This window comes from Cupressus sempervirens, chromosome 5 (assembly GCF_028749045.1).
Source record: "Cupressus sempervirens isolate cs-2001-9-10 chromosome 5, ASM2874904v1, whole genome shotgun sequence".
Classification (NCBI taxonomy): Eukaryota; Viridiplantae; Streptophyta; class Pinopsida; order Cupressales; family Cupressaceae; genus Cupressus; species Cupressus sempervirens.
The window spans coordinates 141,690,345-141,704,662 of NC_143122.1; the positions used below are offsets into that span (position 1 = coordinate 141,690,345).

General features: G+C 37.0%; 1 protein-coding gene across 2 annotated transcripts in view; it reads left to right on the plus strand.

Annotated features, from left to right (window-relative positions):
- LOC149554893 (protein ORANGE, chloroplastic-like) overlaps nt 1–2,769 on the plus strand; it is a 168,977-nt gene extending 166,208 nt beyond the window's left edge. For both annotated transcript variants that reach the window (XM_089828910.1, XM_089828911.1), the window contains exons 7-8: nt 1,641–1,777; nt 2,437–2,769. In XM_089828910.1, coding sequence (XP_089685036.1) covers nt 1,641–1,777; nt 2,437–2,514 — 215 coding nt within the window. In that variant the 3' untranslated portion in view covers nt 2,515–2,769. The remainder of the gene's footprint in view (nt 1–1,640; nt 1,778–2,436) is intronic.
- The last annotated feature ends 11,549 nt before the right edge of the window (nt 2,770–14,318 follow it).

Genomic DNA, 14,318 nt, shown 5'->3' on the forward strand with positions numbered 1-14,318 from the left:
TTTCCCTGGGCATTTTTCTCAAACTGTTACACATGAACTGGAACTATACTCATTAGTACGTGATAAAGAAGAGAAAGCATTATTTAACAGGGAACAAAAGGGTAGTGCATTCTGATCATAAGCCCTTGCACTGCTTGTTCTCATGCATGAAACAAAGTGCAACAACCAAGGAAGTGTTTAAATAGATGAGTAAATAATAGCAGTTGGACATGATTATTAAGTACAAAAGGGGGACAACAAATAAGGTAGCAGATATGAGCATTTTTCTATCGCTTTGAGTTGTTTTCTGGGGTAATTTTAAATTACTGACATATAAAACGAACCGTATGCATTAGTGCCAACAATGAAGAAGTGGAAGCATTATCTGATGTGGAAGGAAAGTGTACCCAGATCACTAGCCCTTGCATTGTACCTACTCAAACAAATTGCAGCAATTCTGACATTTCAAGGGATCGGATGCTAATATCAGTCTAACTTGCTGGTTAAGTAGTGGATATTGCTTTCTAGAGCTTGGATGTCAAATATTGCAGCAGCCATTGGTACCATCATGCAGCTTGATTTTTTTCACCTCATGAGGTTTAGGAGGAGGAATCTTGGGCAAGATGAAAATTTTGTGGAAACATTTCAACACTAATGTGGCTTGTGGAGGTCAGCTGATTATCATTTCAAGGATTATTGTATGAATTTGACAAGCTATGTGTGCCTTAAACAGAGTCTCATCTCGTGATGGACATATGCCTAAAATTGACGTCACTTTAAGGTTTTCAAAATGATTGCTAAGCTGCAGCAGTATTTGCATTGGCCCAAAAGGCATGTGGCTGTAGCAAGGTTTATTATAATGCTGGACAAGAAAACCAAACAATCATAAGTTGGGGGTTATACAAGCAACAGCCACTTGAATCATTTTGGCAAAATGTTTGTTTTGATTCCATGAAAGAAGACAAGCTCAGGTCAAGAAGCTATCCAAAATTTCTCTGTTAATGTATGGAGTATATGGATGCACTCACTGTTGTCTAGACCATAATTCTATTATTTCCAACAGAGTTGCCAGCATCATGAAAAAGTTTTAGACTTTCTAGTAAGTTGTAGCAATCCACCACATAACATCCACAATTGGATGGCCAAACTATAGCAGTTAATTAGCTATTATTACAGCTCTTGAGAGGTTATTTTCAGAAGAGCAATTATACTTAAGATTTTAGTGTATGGAGTTGGTTTATATTCAATTTGGTAAAAGGCTTGTCATCATGAAAACACAATATCATATTCCTATTGTTTTGATGAAAATATTAAAGATGGAATTATTTTACTATTCTTAATATGGAATCAACAAACTTGATTTGAATTTCAAAGGATTTGTGGCAGGAAATCATGTTTGCCGTGGATTTCTCTTTGTCTTAAAGAGATGTCGTAATTTTATTCATGCATACATTAGTTATTCAGCGCCCTCAGTTGAGTGCTTTGTTTGAAATTTAGTGTCATTTATGTGAAACTGATAAAGCACTTCGGAACCATCAGCAGAAGATTTTTAGTTTTTATGTTTTCTTTCAGAAACATTTTGGGTGGAAGCTATTGCATCAAAATTTTGTTTGAATTTATCCTAAACATGAAATATAATCTAGTGTGTCCTTGCATATCAGGATATCTAGCTTGTGGTCGTTGTTCCAGTACAGGCGCAATTGTAGTTGCAGAACCAATAGCAAGAGTTGGTGATTCTAATTCTCCTTTGCAGTTACCTACAACTGAAAAATGCCCAAATTGTTTGGGTGTGGGGAAGGTAAATACATCTGGTTTTTTACATGTTTTAATCTTTAATTTTGTTTGTATTCAAAATTTGCAGGTTTATATCGTAATAGAGGTCGTATCCTGAATATAACATTTCAATGACAACAAGCTTGTAGCCTTGAACTCTGTCTTTTTTCTGCCGAAGTTTGAGCTTGGGTGGGATACTCTATTCTGGGTCAAAGATAAGAGATAGGGAAGGACAACAGAGAATATTAGTGTGTTTGTGTATCAAAATACGGTTTCATTAATCATCTAATATTAGTTCATTGGTAGAAGAAAGCTTGAAATGATTTTTTAAGTCTCGAGGAAACAGAATATGATGTTGACATCCTATAGCAGAATTTGTGTTGAAGAAAGTTCAACTCTTGTGCACTTGTTTTCCTAGTTTGGTATCAGTTCCATGCTGATCCAATTATGATTATTGTTCCTCAATTAGAGTTGGGGCTTGCTGACCTCCATTGTCAGTCGATTGGCATAACAAAGTTTAAATCCACTTTTTAAATTTTTAACTTTAAAATGTTGATTTTTAAAACTAAATTCATGATTTAACATTACTTCCATTCTTGCACCATTCTAATCTTCATTTTATAAGTGCTAAAGCTCTTTTTATTTCCTTGTTCAATGCTTTTATTGATTTTGTGTGGCTTGCAGGTTATGTGTCCGACATGTCTATGCACTGGAATGGTAATGGCAAGTGAACATGATCCACGGATAGACCCATTTGATTGAAGTTCAAAGTTTCTTTTCATAGATAAATGTATATTACAATTCTATGAATTTGTAGCAATCAGAGTGGCCGTGACTCTGAAATTGTCTAAAAACTTTTAAAAACTGCACTAGTTACTTCCAATCTTCCGAGCTATGGCATATGATAGAAATATCCAAAATGGCTAAATGGGCATGGTTGATCTCACGCTATTATGTATATGGTGGTTCATTCCTTCGCATAAGCTTCTTATGAACTTTATAATTATTGTACCATAAGATGTGTTTAGATATGTGGATGGCTGATTCCTTTCAATTAACAGGTATTCCACAATCTAGCCTTGGATTGCATTAACATGGAAAAATATGTGAAATGCTACAGCTCACTTTTCTGTTCAGAATTATAATTTTGATATACATAGTAACAAGTTTTGAAAGAGCCCACCCTTGAACAGTGAAGCAGCAAACAGGCAAACGAAACCAGGACAATGAGATATGGGATATTTCAAATAACCCATCGATTTAGATCAAATTGAGACACAGCTACAGCCAAGTTTTCAAGCATAAACAACCTCCCAAAAGTAAAAAGCTACAGAGTTTCTTGAGATTCAACCTAGACAATTCCAGACTCAATCATATTCAATCTCACACCTATCTGTGAAGAATTGTAATGCTATATCTCAAAATTCAAATGCTTTCCAAGGACTAGTATTATGCACCAGCAACTTGTTACACATGATCATGAATAATGTGCCATTACATACTGCATAAGCTTTACCAATGGGGGGAAAGTTAGGGGCTCGAAAAGTGTAAAGCACCAAAGTTTGAACAATTACCACCCCTTGCTTACGAACAAATGATTAGAGGGGCTTGTATGCTGAGGATGCCCCCATGACTCCTAATTACCAATATATATTAGGAAATAAATGTCATCAGCATAAATAAGTGTATAGATGCCATCTTGTGATGACTTAAAAATATAATGTGCTTTTGTTAATAGTTCATTGATGTCTACTACAATGTTTGGGGTTGTTGATGCATATCATCAATTGCATTTATGTATTTCTTTAATGATTTATATATACTTTTAAATGATTTAGTTTTAGTGGCTATAGTTTGGGATGGGAAATAGCATCCATTGAATCAAATTTTCAGTCAAGTGCAAAGTGTTCCTTTTCTGATGAATAGTAGCCATTTTCATTAATGAAAAAATAGCATACATTTTTCACAAAAAAAAAGGTTGGGGAATGTCGAATCACCCCTTAGAAGTCAAATGGGTAGCATTCCAAAATAACATGGACTAAGCTTGGAGAGAAAACAAGACATAAAAAGTCGTCAATTGGCTAGAGCATTGGCCATGGCTGGTAGAGGAGGATATCTGTCATCCTTCAGACTCCATACATCATTGGGGTCCTTAAGTAATCACCTTTCTTTAGTTGCTGTCTTCTCTCTATTCTTTCCCTAGTCCCTCTAAGAAGGAGAAATAACTAGTGCTGAGTAGGAATTACTTGGAAGAGCTGCACTGACAACTTTCATTACCAAAATTTGGCCAACCTCTACCACTACCAATAGGAGGGCCCACACTTGTCATACTCCACTCAGAGGCTAAGCCACCATGTGACAGAGAGGTGGATTACTGCCTTTGAAAGTCCCTACCACCACTGAATTGGTGACGAGGAGCCAGAGACCACAAAGTCTGAGAACAAGGTGTGAAGGAGCTTTAGTTGCATTAAAACTACAGAGCAGAGATTGTCTAGGGGAAGCAAAAGGGTCTAGAGGCATTGTGGCAACTTTAAAAGGAGCATTTCACTTATGCAACTTTAACAACAATTGAGTTGTGAGAAAATAAAATAACATTTATATCAAGTAATATAATGTGAAGAAGATTCCACCTTGAGAGCATGCCAAATTTGGGTAAATTTGAGGCCAATCACCCATAAGAACCATTTTCCAAGAAAAGGGCTCAAGCTAGAAAGAGAACAAAACCATGAATCCAACTCCACATGACCACAAAATAAGAAGTTAGTGAAAGTTTTTGGTTGCCAATAGAAAGGGCAACAAGGATTTGGAACAACCAAATTGTTCATGTGAGAGCCCAATGACAAGCCTTGGAAAAGAATACACATGTAAAATGAGATAGCTTGGGCTCAAGAATAGAAGATTAGATATATTGGAATCTCTTCTACCACAATGCCTAAGAGGATTGCAAGTGCCATTGAAAGTTCGATGTTGGCACCATGGACAAATACAAAATAAGCTAGCAATATTTGAGCTTTAGTTTGTATTTGCAAAAATAGGTATTTATAGACCATTGCTAGTCTTTCTACCAAGGCTTTATAGAATCAATACCTAGCTTGTGTAGTATATTCAATGGTGAAGCAGAGACAACAATGTTGAATGTAATGCCCCACTCGGAGATCCTTGGAACACAAAGATAAAACATGCATTGAATAATTTTTTTATAAATAAGTTACTTAACAACAACATAAAGTAACCAAGTGCAAGAATGAAACATCTAAAAAAAGTGATAAGAATAGGGAACATGGCTAAAGACACATGTTCACCTACAACAATGGAAGTCTTACAAACACTTCCAAAGATCCCCAAGCACAACACCAAAACTTACAAACCAATAATCATATGAATCATGAGAATAAACCAAGGGGATGTTCTTTTTTAAAATACAAAGTAAAAGTTCCTAACATGGTTAGACATACAAGTCCATTTCCAACTATCCACAACATAATCAAGAATTACAAGCAGAGACCAACAATAGTCATGCATAAGACGAGGGCTCAAAGTTACAACCACTCATTTACTAGACACTGTGTTGAAAGACAAATGCTGAATCTTGAAATTTGGGTAAGTCTACAATTTTGAAGCCTTGAAATTTGGTTAAGTCTGAATTTTTGAAAAAGACAAATGCTGAATCTTGAAATTTGGGTAAGTCTACAATTTTGAAGCCTTGAAATTTGGTTAAGTCTGAATTTTTGAAGCCTTGAAATTTTTTAGAATCTTTATCTTAACTCGGAGAGGTTTGGAACTTATCTCAAATGAATTGTTGCACATATTCACATATATCTTAAGCATAAAGAATTAAATATACATTAACTTATACTTCAACAATATATTTTATCCACATTATAACTGATCTATTTTGAACTAGGAAGGTGTGGAACTCCATAGTGTGTCCAAAACCAACTTAAGGAACTTTACTCAGCCAAGCCAAAATGCACTGTTTCTCGTGCGAGGAACACTGCTTAATAGTCTCGCAACTTTTCTTCTTCGTGCGAGACCTTGCATAATGACACGTGAGGTTTTGAATTGCTTCGCGCATGAGGCTTTGCATCACGCCATGCAAGGAAGTACATGCTTGACGTGAGACTTTGCATCACACCACGAGAGGAAGTACAAACATCGTGTGATATTTCGTTTCTCGACGCGAGGAAGTACATGCTCGAATGAGGGAGAATCTATGTCTGCGAGACAATACATTCTTGCATGAGAAGTTGCCCCTCCCAGGCAAGAAAATAGTTGACAACATGATCAAAAAGTAAAGGAAAATGATAAAAATATGAAACTTCTACACTGGGGAGTACCAGATGCGCGTAAATCAAGGAATGATCACTCGAGAGCATAAAAGAGATCAAATCACTCTAACATCTAATCCATAGCATCTAATGTAATCATGCGAAAATAAACATCGTAGTGACCATACATGTGCATAAATCAACTATCACAAGAGGGAAAACACAAGCAATGAAACCACCAAACTAAAAACAATCGTGCTCGTTTCCTCCCATCCATAATAGCATCATGAGACCTCAAAGGCGCTAGCCATCCCCTGAGCATGAATCTCAAATTGCCAACAAGATAGTTGGAGTTGTATCATGAGATTCTTCTTACCAATAACTCACAAATAACATCATAAGAACAAGCACAACCAACATGCTAATCTACTAGTAGCATCACTAATCCAAAGCAGTGGTAAGAAACCTCGTTCGAAAATATGATACAACATAACGATAAAGGAATGCATCAAGTAATAAACTAACATCATCTAAAGATGATATCAATGCATCCAAGATAAGCCATAAATCACAAGAGAACATACTCCGGATACATTGAAGTACCAATCGAATATCTAGCACCGGTTTCAAACTGAAGTAGACCATTTTTGTACACCATTCCCCAGTAATGGTATAGGTAGCTATGCTTCCCAACCACGTGGAACTTGTAGGCCCATTCTCGCCGTGTTGATGGAGATAATGACTCGACCACAATCACATAAAACAATCACCCATGGCTAACACATGCCAATCAAGAATATGATACCAACATCTATATGATCATGAAGATGATGCAATACATCAGGTCATTGGTTAGATCCACTATGGATAACTATGTAGGAACTCTAGCGGAGTGTAAGTCACTTGACATTGAAAAGCACAAGTTATATCAGGTGCGGAACAAATCACTTAGGAAACTATTACACCATGCCCTCAGATGCACTGTACAGGCATTCACTTATCTTATATTAAGTACTATTACTCATTTATCAATTTAGTTATCATTTGTTAGAACTTCTTCACGTTACCTTGTTGGAATACAATCGGGGTATATGAGAGAAGCCACTCCACACGTCTACCCTAAATACCCATGCTCATCTCACTATAAGTGACTAGAGGCAATGCAATTTCCCAACCCACCCCCAAATGAACAATCCCTCAATTGATGTATATCTGGGAGTTCGGGTCTCGTAAGATCTCGTCAAATGCACACGCACGTGCTCGTGTGTAGGCAAAACAAACTTCACAAAATAATCACATAATACCAATGCAAGGGTTGGATATGAGAAATGCAACAATGAAACAAGTACAATCTCACTCAACTGGCATATATCTGGGAGTATGGATTTAACATGAATTCCAATAAGGCAACAAAACACACAACATCAAGAACTCACTCAACTGCCGTAAATCCAGGAGTATGGATTCTATACAAATCCCAATTCAAACACCATAAAATTCATGGTCGGGTTGGAAACCTAGAATTCATTCTAAATCAACGACCCACAATTAGTGCCAAGAAATGCCTAAGAAAGTTGGGTGGCACACAAATCGAGATAAAGTAAAAAACAACCAAAATTCAATGAAATTAAAATCTTTTTTACAATTGGGTATAAAAACCCTAGATATCAAATAAAATTTGGGTTCGGAGCCTATATGCAAAAACGACCGACATAACAGTCCAAAAACCCAAAACCCCAAGTCAAGAGGCAATCAAATGCTCGTACTCGCCCAACTGGGTAGAGCCAGCATATAGGAATGGAGGGGGAATACTAGTTCTTTGGCTCTTAGCAAAATGCTATACAAAATAGACTCTAGAACAAAGCTGAAATGTAAAAACGAGAGAGCCCTACCTGGCAACGAAAAGGGAAAATATGGAAATGCTTGCGATAAAAAAATCGCTTCGCTAAAACTGCCTAAAGTCTCGACAAACCAAGGTCTCCCCGAGAATGATCAAATTGTTGGTTCCTGAATCAACAACTTTTGAATAACCCAATGATAGGAACAAATTCATTTAGGGGTAGCTAGTTCCAATGTTTAACATACCCATTCGGACATCGGAGCCAACTATAAGGCTATACTCCTCCGTTAGGCTTTGCAAGACCTAGGTGGGTGAACCTCAGATTCATTCATATGGTTCCAGTTTCAAAAGAATACAATCTGAATCTATATAAAGAAGATAAACCTTTATATCTTCTATGCTTATGCAAATATAGACATGAAAGAGCCAAAATCATGACCTATGAACTCGATAAACTGAGGGAAAATCCTTTCAGCTCTTCAACATAAAAAGGAAAATATATTGATTATAAGATTGATTTCAGCATAATCAAGTAATGAACAACAAAACATATAGATCTTGTAGCTGATCAATGCCTTATCTATTGGGCAATTCCACAAATTACTAACACACATCCTTGGAAATCATTGATACATCTCATATATCAAGACTCCAGATCTATCCTATCACTTTACGAATCAGACATCTGCGTCAAGACTGAACTTCATACTCGACCTATCCTTATATGAAATCTACAACTCTATCAAATTTATTAAGTATTTGCTCTTTGTTCCAACAACAAAATATATTGAGACATACAATTTTAAGGAGTCACAGCTGGGTTTAAGCTCTTTGTTTAGAAACCACAAAACATTATAGACACCACAGATAGGAGACAAGAATCAAACTGAAGATAAAACTCAACTACTGCATTTTATTTATTTCCTTGAAACAAATACATGAGGATGCATGAAATTAACTCACGAAACAACTTAATAGACTAGAACTATCTCTGTAATTTCATTAACCATTGTTGATTACAAGAGAGAAAATGCTAAGAGTGGTGGAAACCCAGCCGAGAACTTGCTCAAAAAACTTGGGAACCAACCCTAGAGAAAGAGAAGAGAAGAGACTAAATAGAATGGAAGATATCCTAGTTCTACTATGATGCTACCATTTGTCCACTTGAAGAACTTCTACCTACCGATGTAAAACTTCTCTCTACTCTCTTCCTATAACTAAAATCAAATCTTCATCTTTGCTGTTGAAGAATGCTTGAAATATCTTCAAAATGATGGAAATATAACTAACCGCAAAAGATGCCATATTTGCTACTAAAACACATGCCAAAACACTCGCCAAATGACTTTAGAGGCAAAATGAAACTCTTAAAAATATTTTCCCCCAAATTTGGAGCCAACAAACTCGCCTATTTGCTTCTCAAATGATTCTAAAGTTCAATGATGAAAAACACGTATTCTGCTCAAAATGCCCCACATTTTACAAAACTACCTGTAACTTTTACCACTGAATACCTACACATATTCTAATTACAGATTTGAAAAATTCATCTTCTACCCTTTTCAACAGTATACTGCACTCTATATTTTGGATAAAAATGACCCCTCTAGTTTGCACTTAAAAATTTCAGGTTCTTAGCCATGATTCATACCATTTTAAAGTTGAAATTTTAAAAAAATTATATAGTTATAACTATACAATATAATCAAATTTGTTCCAAAATTTTCAACTCTTTTTGAGTGTACAACCTTTTCGAAGGAAATTTTTAAATATTCTCAATATTTCAAAATTTAAATTTTACTCAATTTACCTTGGTCAAACCTCTTGTTGCCCTTCACATGAGTGCCATGTGTCGCCACCTGATTGGCCAGATCTGCCACCTCACTGCTTCGTTACAAGTTGAGCTCCACATGTCAATTTTTCACAACCTCACATCTTTAACTCCTAAGCATACCTTAACCCGAGTGACCATGCGCGTAACCCATTTCACATCATCGGAGCTCCTTTACTTGACCGCGGGTTAACTGGTGCGATCACACAATTAGCCCATTTCACACCTCCGAAGCTGTTTTCACTGACCAAGCATTAAATGCTCTAAAATCACGATGTGGTTAAGTCTGAGTGTGTTACCACCTTGCCGCAGTTAACACTAACCTCTTGCTAATTGTTGCGAACTGGTAAAATTCAGGCCTACCTTATTTTCTGTGCCATGAGGCACATGCTAATTCATCGATGATGTCATCACTAATTCATCTGCGTGACTTGTCAAAATTTGTTCTTGGTTGTAGCTGCTAGCTGGCCATCTATCCATGGGTGGACCATCACGCGTGAGCTTGTTGCATCAAAAGAGGCTTGTCTTTTGAAACACTAATGGACAATGTCTTTGTGTATTTAAAGAGCAAAAATTTGGGCTGCTTTGTGAATGTGGGATTAAATCCTTGAGCACTTTCCATTACTATTTTCATCACATTGACCATTTTTTGCACATTCATGAAATGACGCCTCTGTTCATTGTCCTCCTCTAAACTTGCGAGCTTCTTGTGTGGTGGCATCCCAGTTCATCTCAAGCATCTGCATATTTCTTGACAAACACCTCTACAAGGTAATTCATTCATTTACGAGATGATTCTTCACTTTGATTGGGCTTGTAGTCAACTGATATTAGATCTTGCAAAAAACTCAGCTGGATTTACATGCTCATCACAAACGAACCCATATTTGCTAAAATATGACAAAGGTTCTTCTTTGGCTGAACCAACATATACAAAAACACCTTCTGATAACAATATTAAGTCATCAAACTTTGCATATATTGAACCCGGCGGTTGGTGAATAGAACATTCTACAGTATGTCCATCTTGGGTAAATTTTCAAAGTGTTTCCACGACATCCAACCCAGTTAATACACCAATATATGAGCTTCATCTAGCTCCAAGCTCTTTGACGTTTTCTTATCTCCAAGACCTGCGACTTCCACATATACTCACAATGTTGAAAGCTAAATAATCCCCTTGACTAAGCATTCAATAGGGGTCAAAGAAAACTCACGTCAAACTCAATGCCTTCCTTATCCTACTCACATCTAGCTAAGATGTCTTCACAGTTTTATAAATCAATGGGCTTGCAATAACTTACCGCAAAGAACCCATGTTTGGCTCGATCGTGATCATAGCGAGAATCATAATAGATGCTCTGTTTGACATTCACTTGTATGTGAAAGCCAACTATTAGGCTAAGCCCTCCTTAGTGTGCTTGGTTTGACATTATACACTCCATCAGATGGAAAAAGGAAGCACATGCCCATAGAAGCCTAGACCCATAGCCTAGTAATAAACTATGGTAATACATGACAGGCCCCCTATGCATGAGTTCCTAGTTTACTAAACTTTATGGTACCTTGCAGGCACGAAACAATTTCCACAACTTCTGCTTTTGCAACATCAACTGTGATCAAAATGGTCGTTAAATATGGACTTAATGGTTGGGGGGTAGAGCTATATATGGTTCCATGATCTCTCAAATAACACCCTCTTAAGCTTATCTAAAAGGCATCTAGACATGTTGGAAGGAGGTAAATGCCTTATTCTACACATATCCACAACAAGAATCATGCAGAAGTAAATCAACAAGTGTACACTCTTATTTTTGAACCACTCGTAGCTTTAATGAAATTTGTTTATGCATACTTTTAAAAGGGGCACACTATTGTCTTGCATCTTGAAAGACATCTTGTAACACATTTCTTTATAACCTATTACCCCTTTATAATAGTATATGTTAACCATTTTTGCCCCCTTTTTTTTCCAAATGTTGTCAATCTCATGAAAGACCTAGGGTGATGGCCATGTCTACATCCTTTGAATTATTAATATTTGCCATCCAAACGTAAAAAGGATATGTAAAAATCCTTGGTTCCTTCTTTATATGCCTAAGCCTTCAAATCTTTCATATTGTATGTCATATTCCTTATGAATATTTTAAGTCACGATCATGCGAAAACCTTTCATCGCCTTGTCACTTCGGTTTGTCAAACTGTCAGAGGGGCTACGAAGATGTAAAACAACGAGGTTCATAGTCATCGTGGCTTCGCAACAGTTAACACTAATGTTTAGGTTAATATTGTGAGGAAGTGAAAGTAGTCAACCAAACAATTGTAGATCATTTATGGATTAAGGGATTTTAAGTTGTGAAGCTGCGACTGATAGTTTTCGCATTTCTCGCATGTTGTTTTAGTTGGACCCGGTGGTGGTGATGTAACAAGGTAGATAAATGTCAACATTCGAGAGGTTCATGGAGCATCAAAGGAAGAAATGTCTTAGAGGCCCGTGATATTCCCGACTATCAGATTTCAGCAGATCAATGGTTGGCATTTTCCTGCTTTTCAAAGATGCGTGAAGTTTAGCCAAAGCAGGAATACGAGCATTGGACGTGTGTTATGATGGGACCAAGTGCATATAGGCCTCTTCATTGCAATGTCACAAGGGTCAGGAGGTAGTTTAATGTTAATCATTTCAAAGGAGTATCTTGTTGAATGAGGGCAGATAAATTGAATCAATTTCACTCCATTGAAAGCAATCATATAGGCTTCAATGTTTCAAGTTGTGAAGTTGCGATTGAAGGAAGTAGTGAAGTTGATAGTCTTCGCATCTTCGCTTGTAGTTAAGGGTAACCTAGACTTATGGTAGCAAGGATGCGATTACCTTTTTCACGACTTCACAGGGTTAAAAGTTGTGGTTGCAACAGAGCGATCAATAGTTGAAGATGTCTTCACAACTTTAGAGGTCAATACGGTCAATGAAGAAATGAAGTGGTGAGGTTGTGATCAATAAAAAATAGTTAGCTTCAGGTAGTTATCACAATGTCGTAGGTAGAGGAGCATTGAAGGTTTTTTAGGTTGTGAAGGTTGTGATGGTGATCATGGTAGTTAAGGAACAAAGGACTTCATAGTATTGCATGGAGTTAACGCCGAACCTTGGTTTAGGCCACGGAGTGGCGAAATCCTTTTTTACACTTTCGCAAGGTTAAACCCGAGGTTTTAAACCTTAGGTTGCAAAGTCATGAACAAGGTAGGCACAACTCAACCTAACAAAAAGAAGGCTAAGAAAGGTAGCATAATGCTTAAAGGTTATAGGGCCACATGGCATGTTGACTATCAATTTCTATTGAATGATGATACACTTGACTTGGCATGGTCGTGAACATAGAATTAAGAAGCTGCTCTAATGGAAAACAGGTCCTTGATTGCTTGTAACTACTATTTTGAGTGTTCTCCATGTTTGATGAATGCAAATTTCCTCCTACCACCACCGTGGTTATCCATCTACTCAATTAGGACAGTTATGGCCGTTGTTTCTTTCTCTTCAATGCTCAATTTGCATGCAAGATTAGATTTTCTGCATGGAGATGTGTATTTGATTAGATTTCCTTTCTATTTCTCAGTTATTGCTCTCCTTTACAATCTCAACTCCACCTGGTTGGGGTTTGAACTCAATGTAACATCAGAGTTATACCTAAGCTTTATAAAAGGCAGTTGTAAATATGTTTGAGGGGTTCTTCCCTGTTCTCTCATGTCTACTTGCAGTAGTCTCATGCTCTGCAACTATATACCTTTCCTTCCATTAATGAAATAGATCTCTTCTTTACCTCTTCTTGCCATTCATTATTTGTGCATATATCTTGCCTTTCTTTGAATGTTTCTTTCTAGTTTTTAAGGTTTGTATGTTGTGTTCAAACTATTGATGATTGTTGTATTGTGAAGATTTTCTTTCTATTCAGCTCTTGATCAGTTCTAATCTTGCATGTGAATTCTTTGAAGGTAGAATAGAGTCAAGATTTGTGTATTTGAGTGTCTCACTGATGTTTTATGCATATAAGGGTAGAGTCGTGTCTATTTCAATTAGGTGCATCAGCCCCCCCATCCCCTTCCTTTTCAACAATTTACTTTCTTGCATCTCCTTCTCCCTTTCCCCTCAAGTAGTAGTTAGGTGCATCTTGATTGTAAGGAAGTCGATCTTCTCCAGAGACTCAATCTCACTGTTCAAGTTCCACAACTTGGAGACTATTTCTATGTTACATGAGGTTGCTTAAGGGTCATACCTTAAACAAGCATGCATACTTTTGTGTCAACAGTTTTTGGTACACCATATAGGACTTGATTCAGATTCATAGGTCTGCTGGTTAGCTAGTTTAAATCCATTCACTAAGAAATTGGGCATTTTCCCTAGTTCCGTCAGTGTTTGGAGACATTCATCTAACACCATGGAGACTCTACGCATCTATTGGTTTCAATAGACCAAGTGCTGGTATGTTTCTCAATCTTTTGTTTCTTCAAGATTTCTATGAAGGTACTAATTTGAAAGCTTAACAATGGATCCCTTTCATAGAAATGCCTCCCACTTTCCCCCATATCATGAAGAGGCTATTCCTCAGCCTTCCCATTCTTTGCATCAGCCACAACC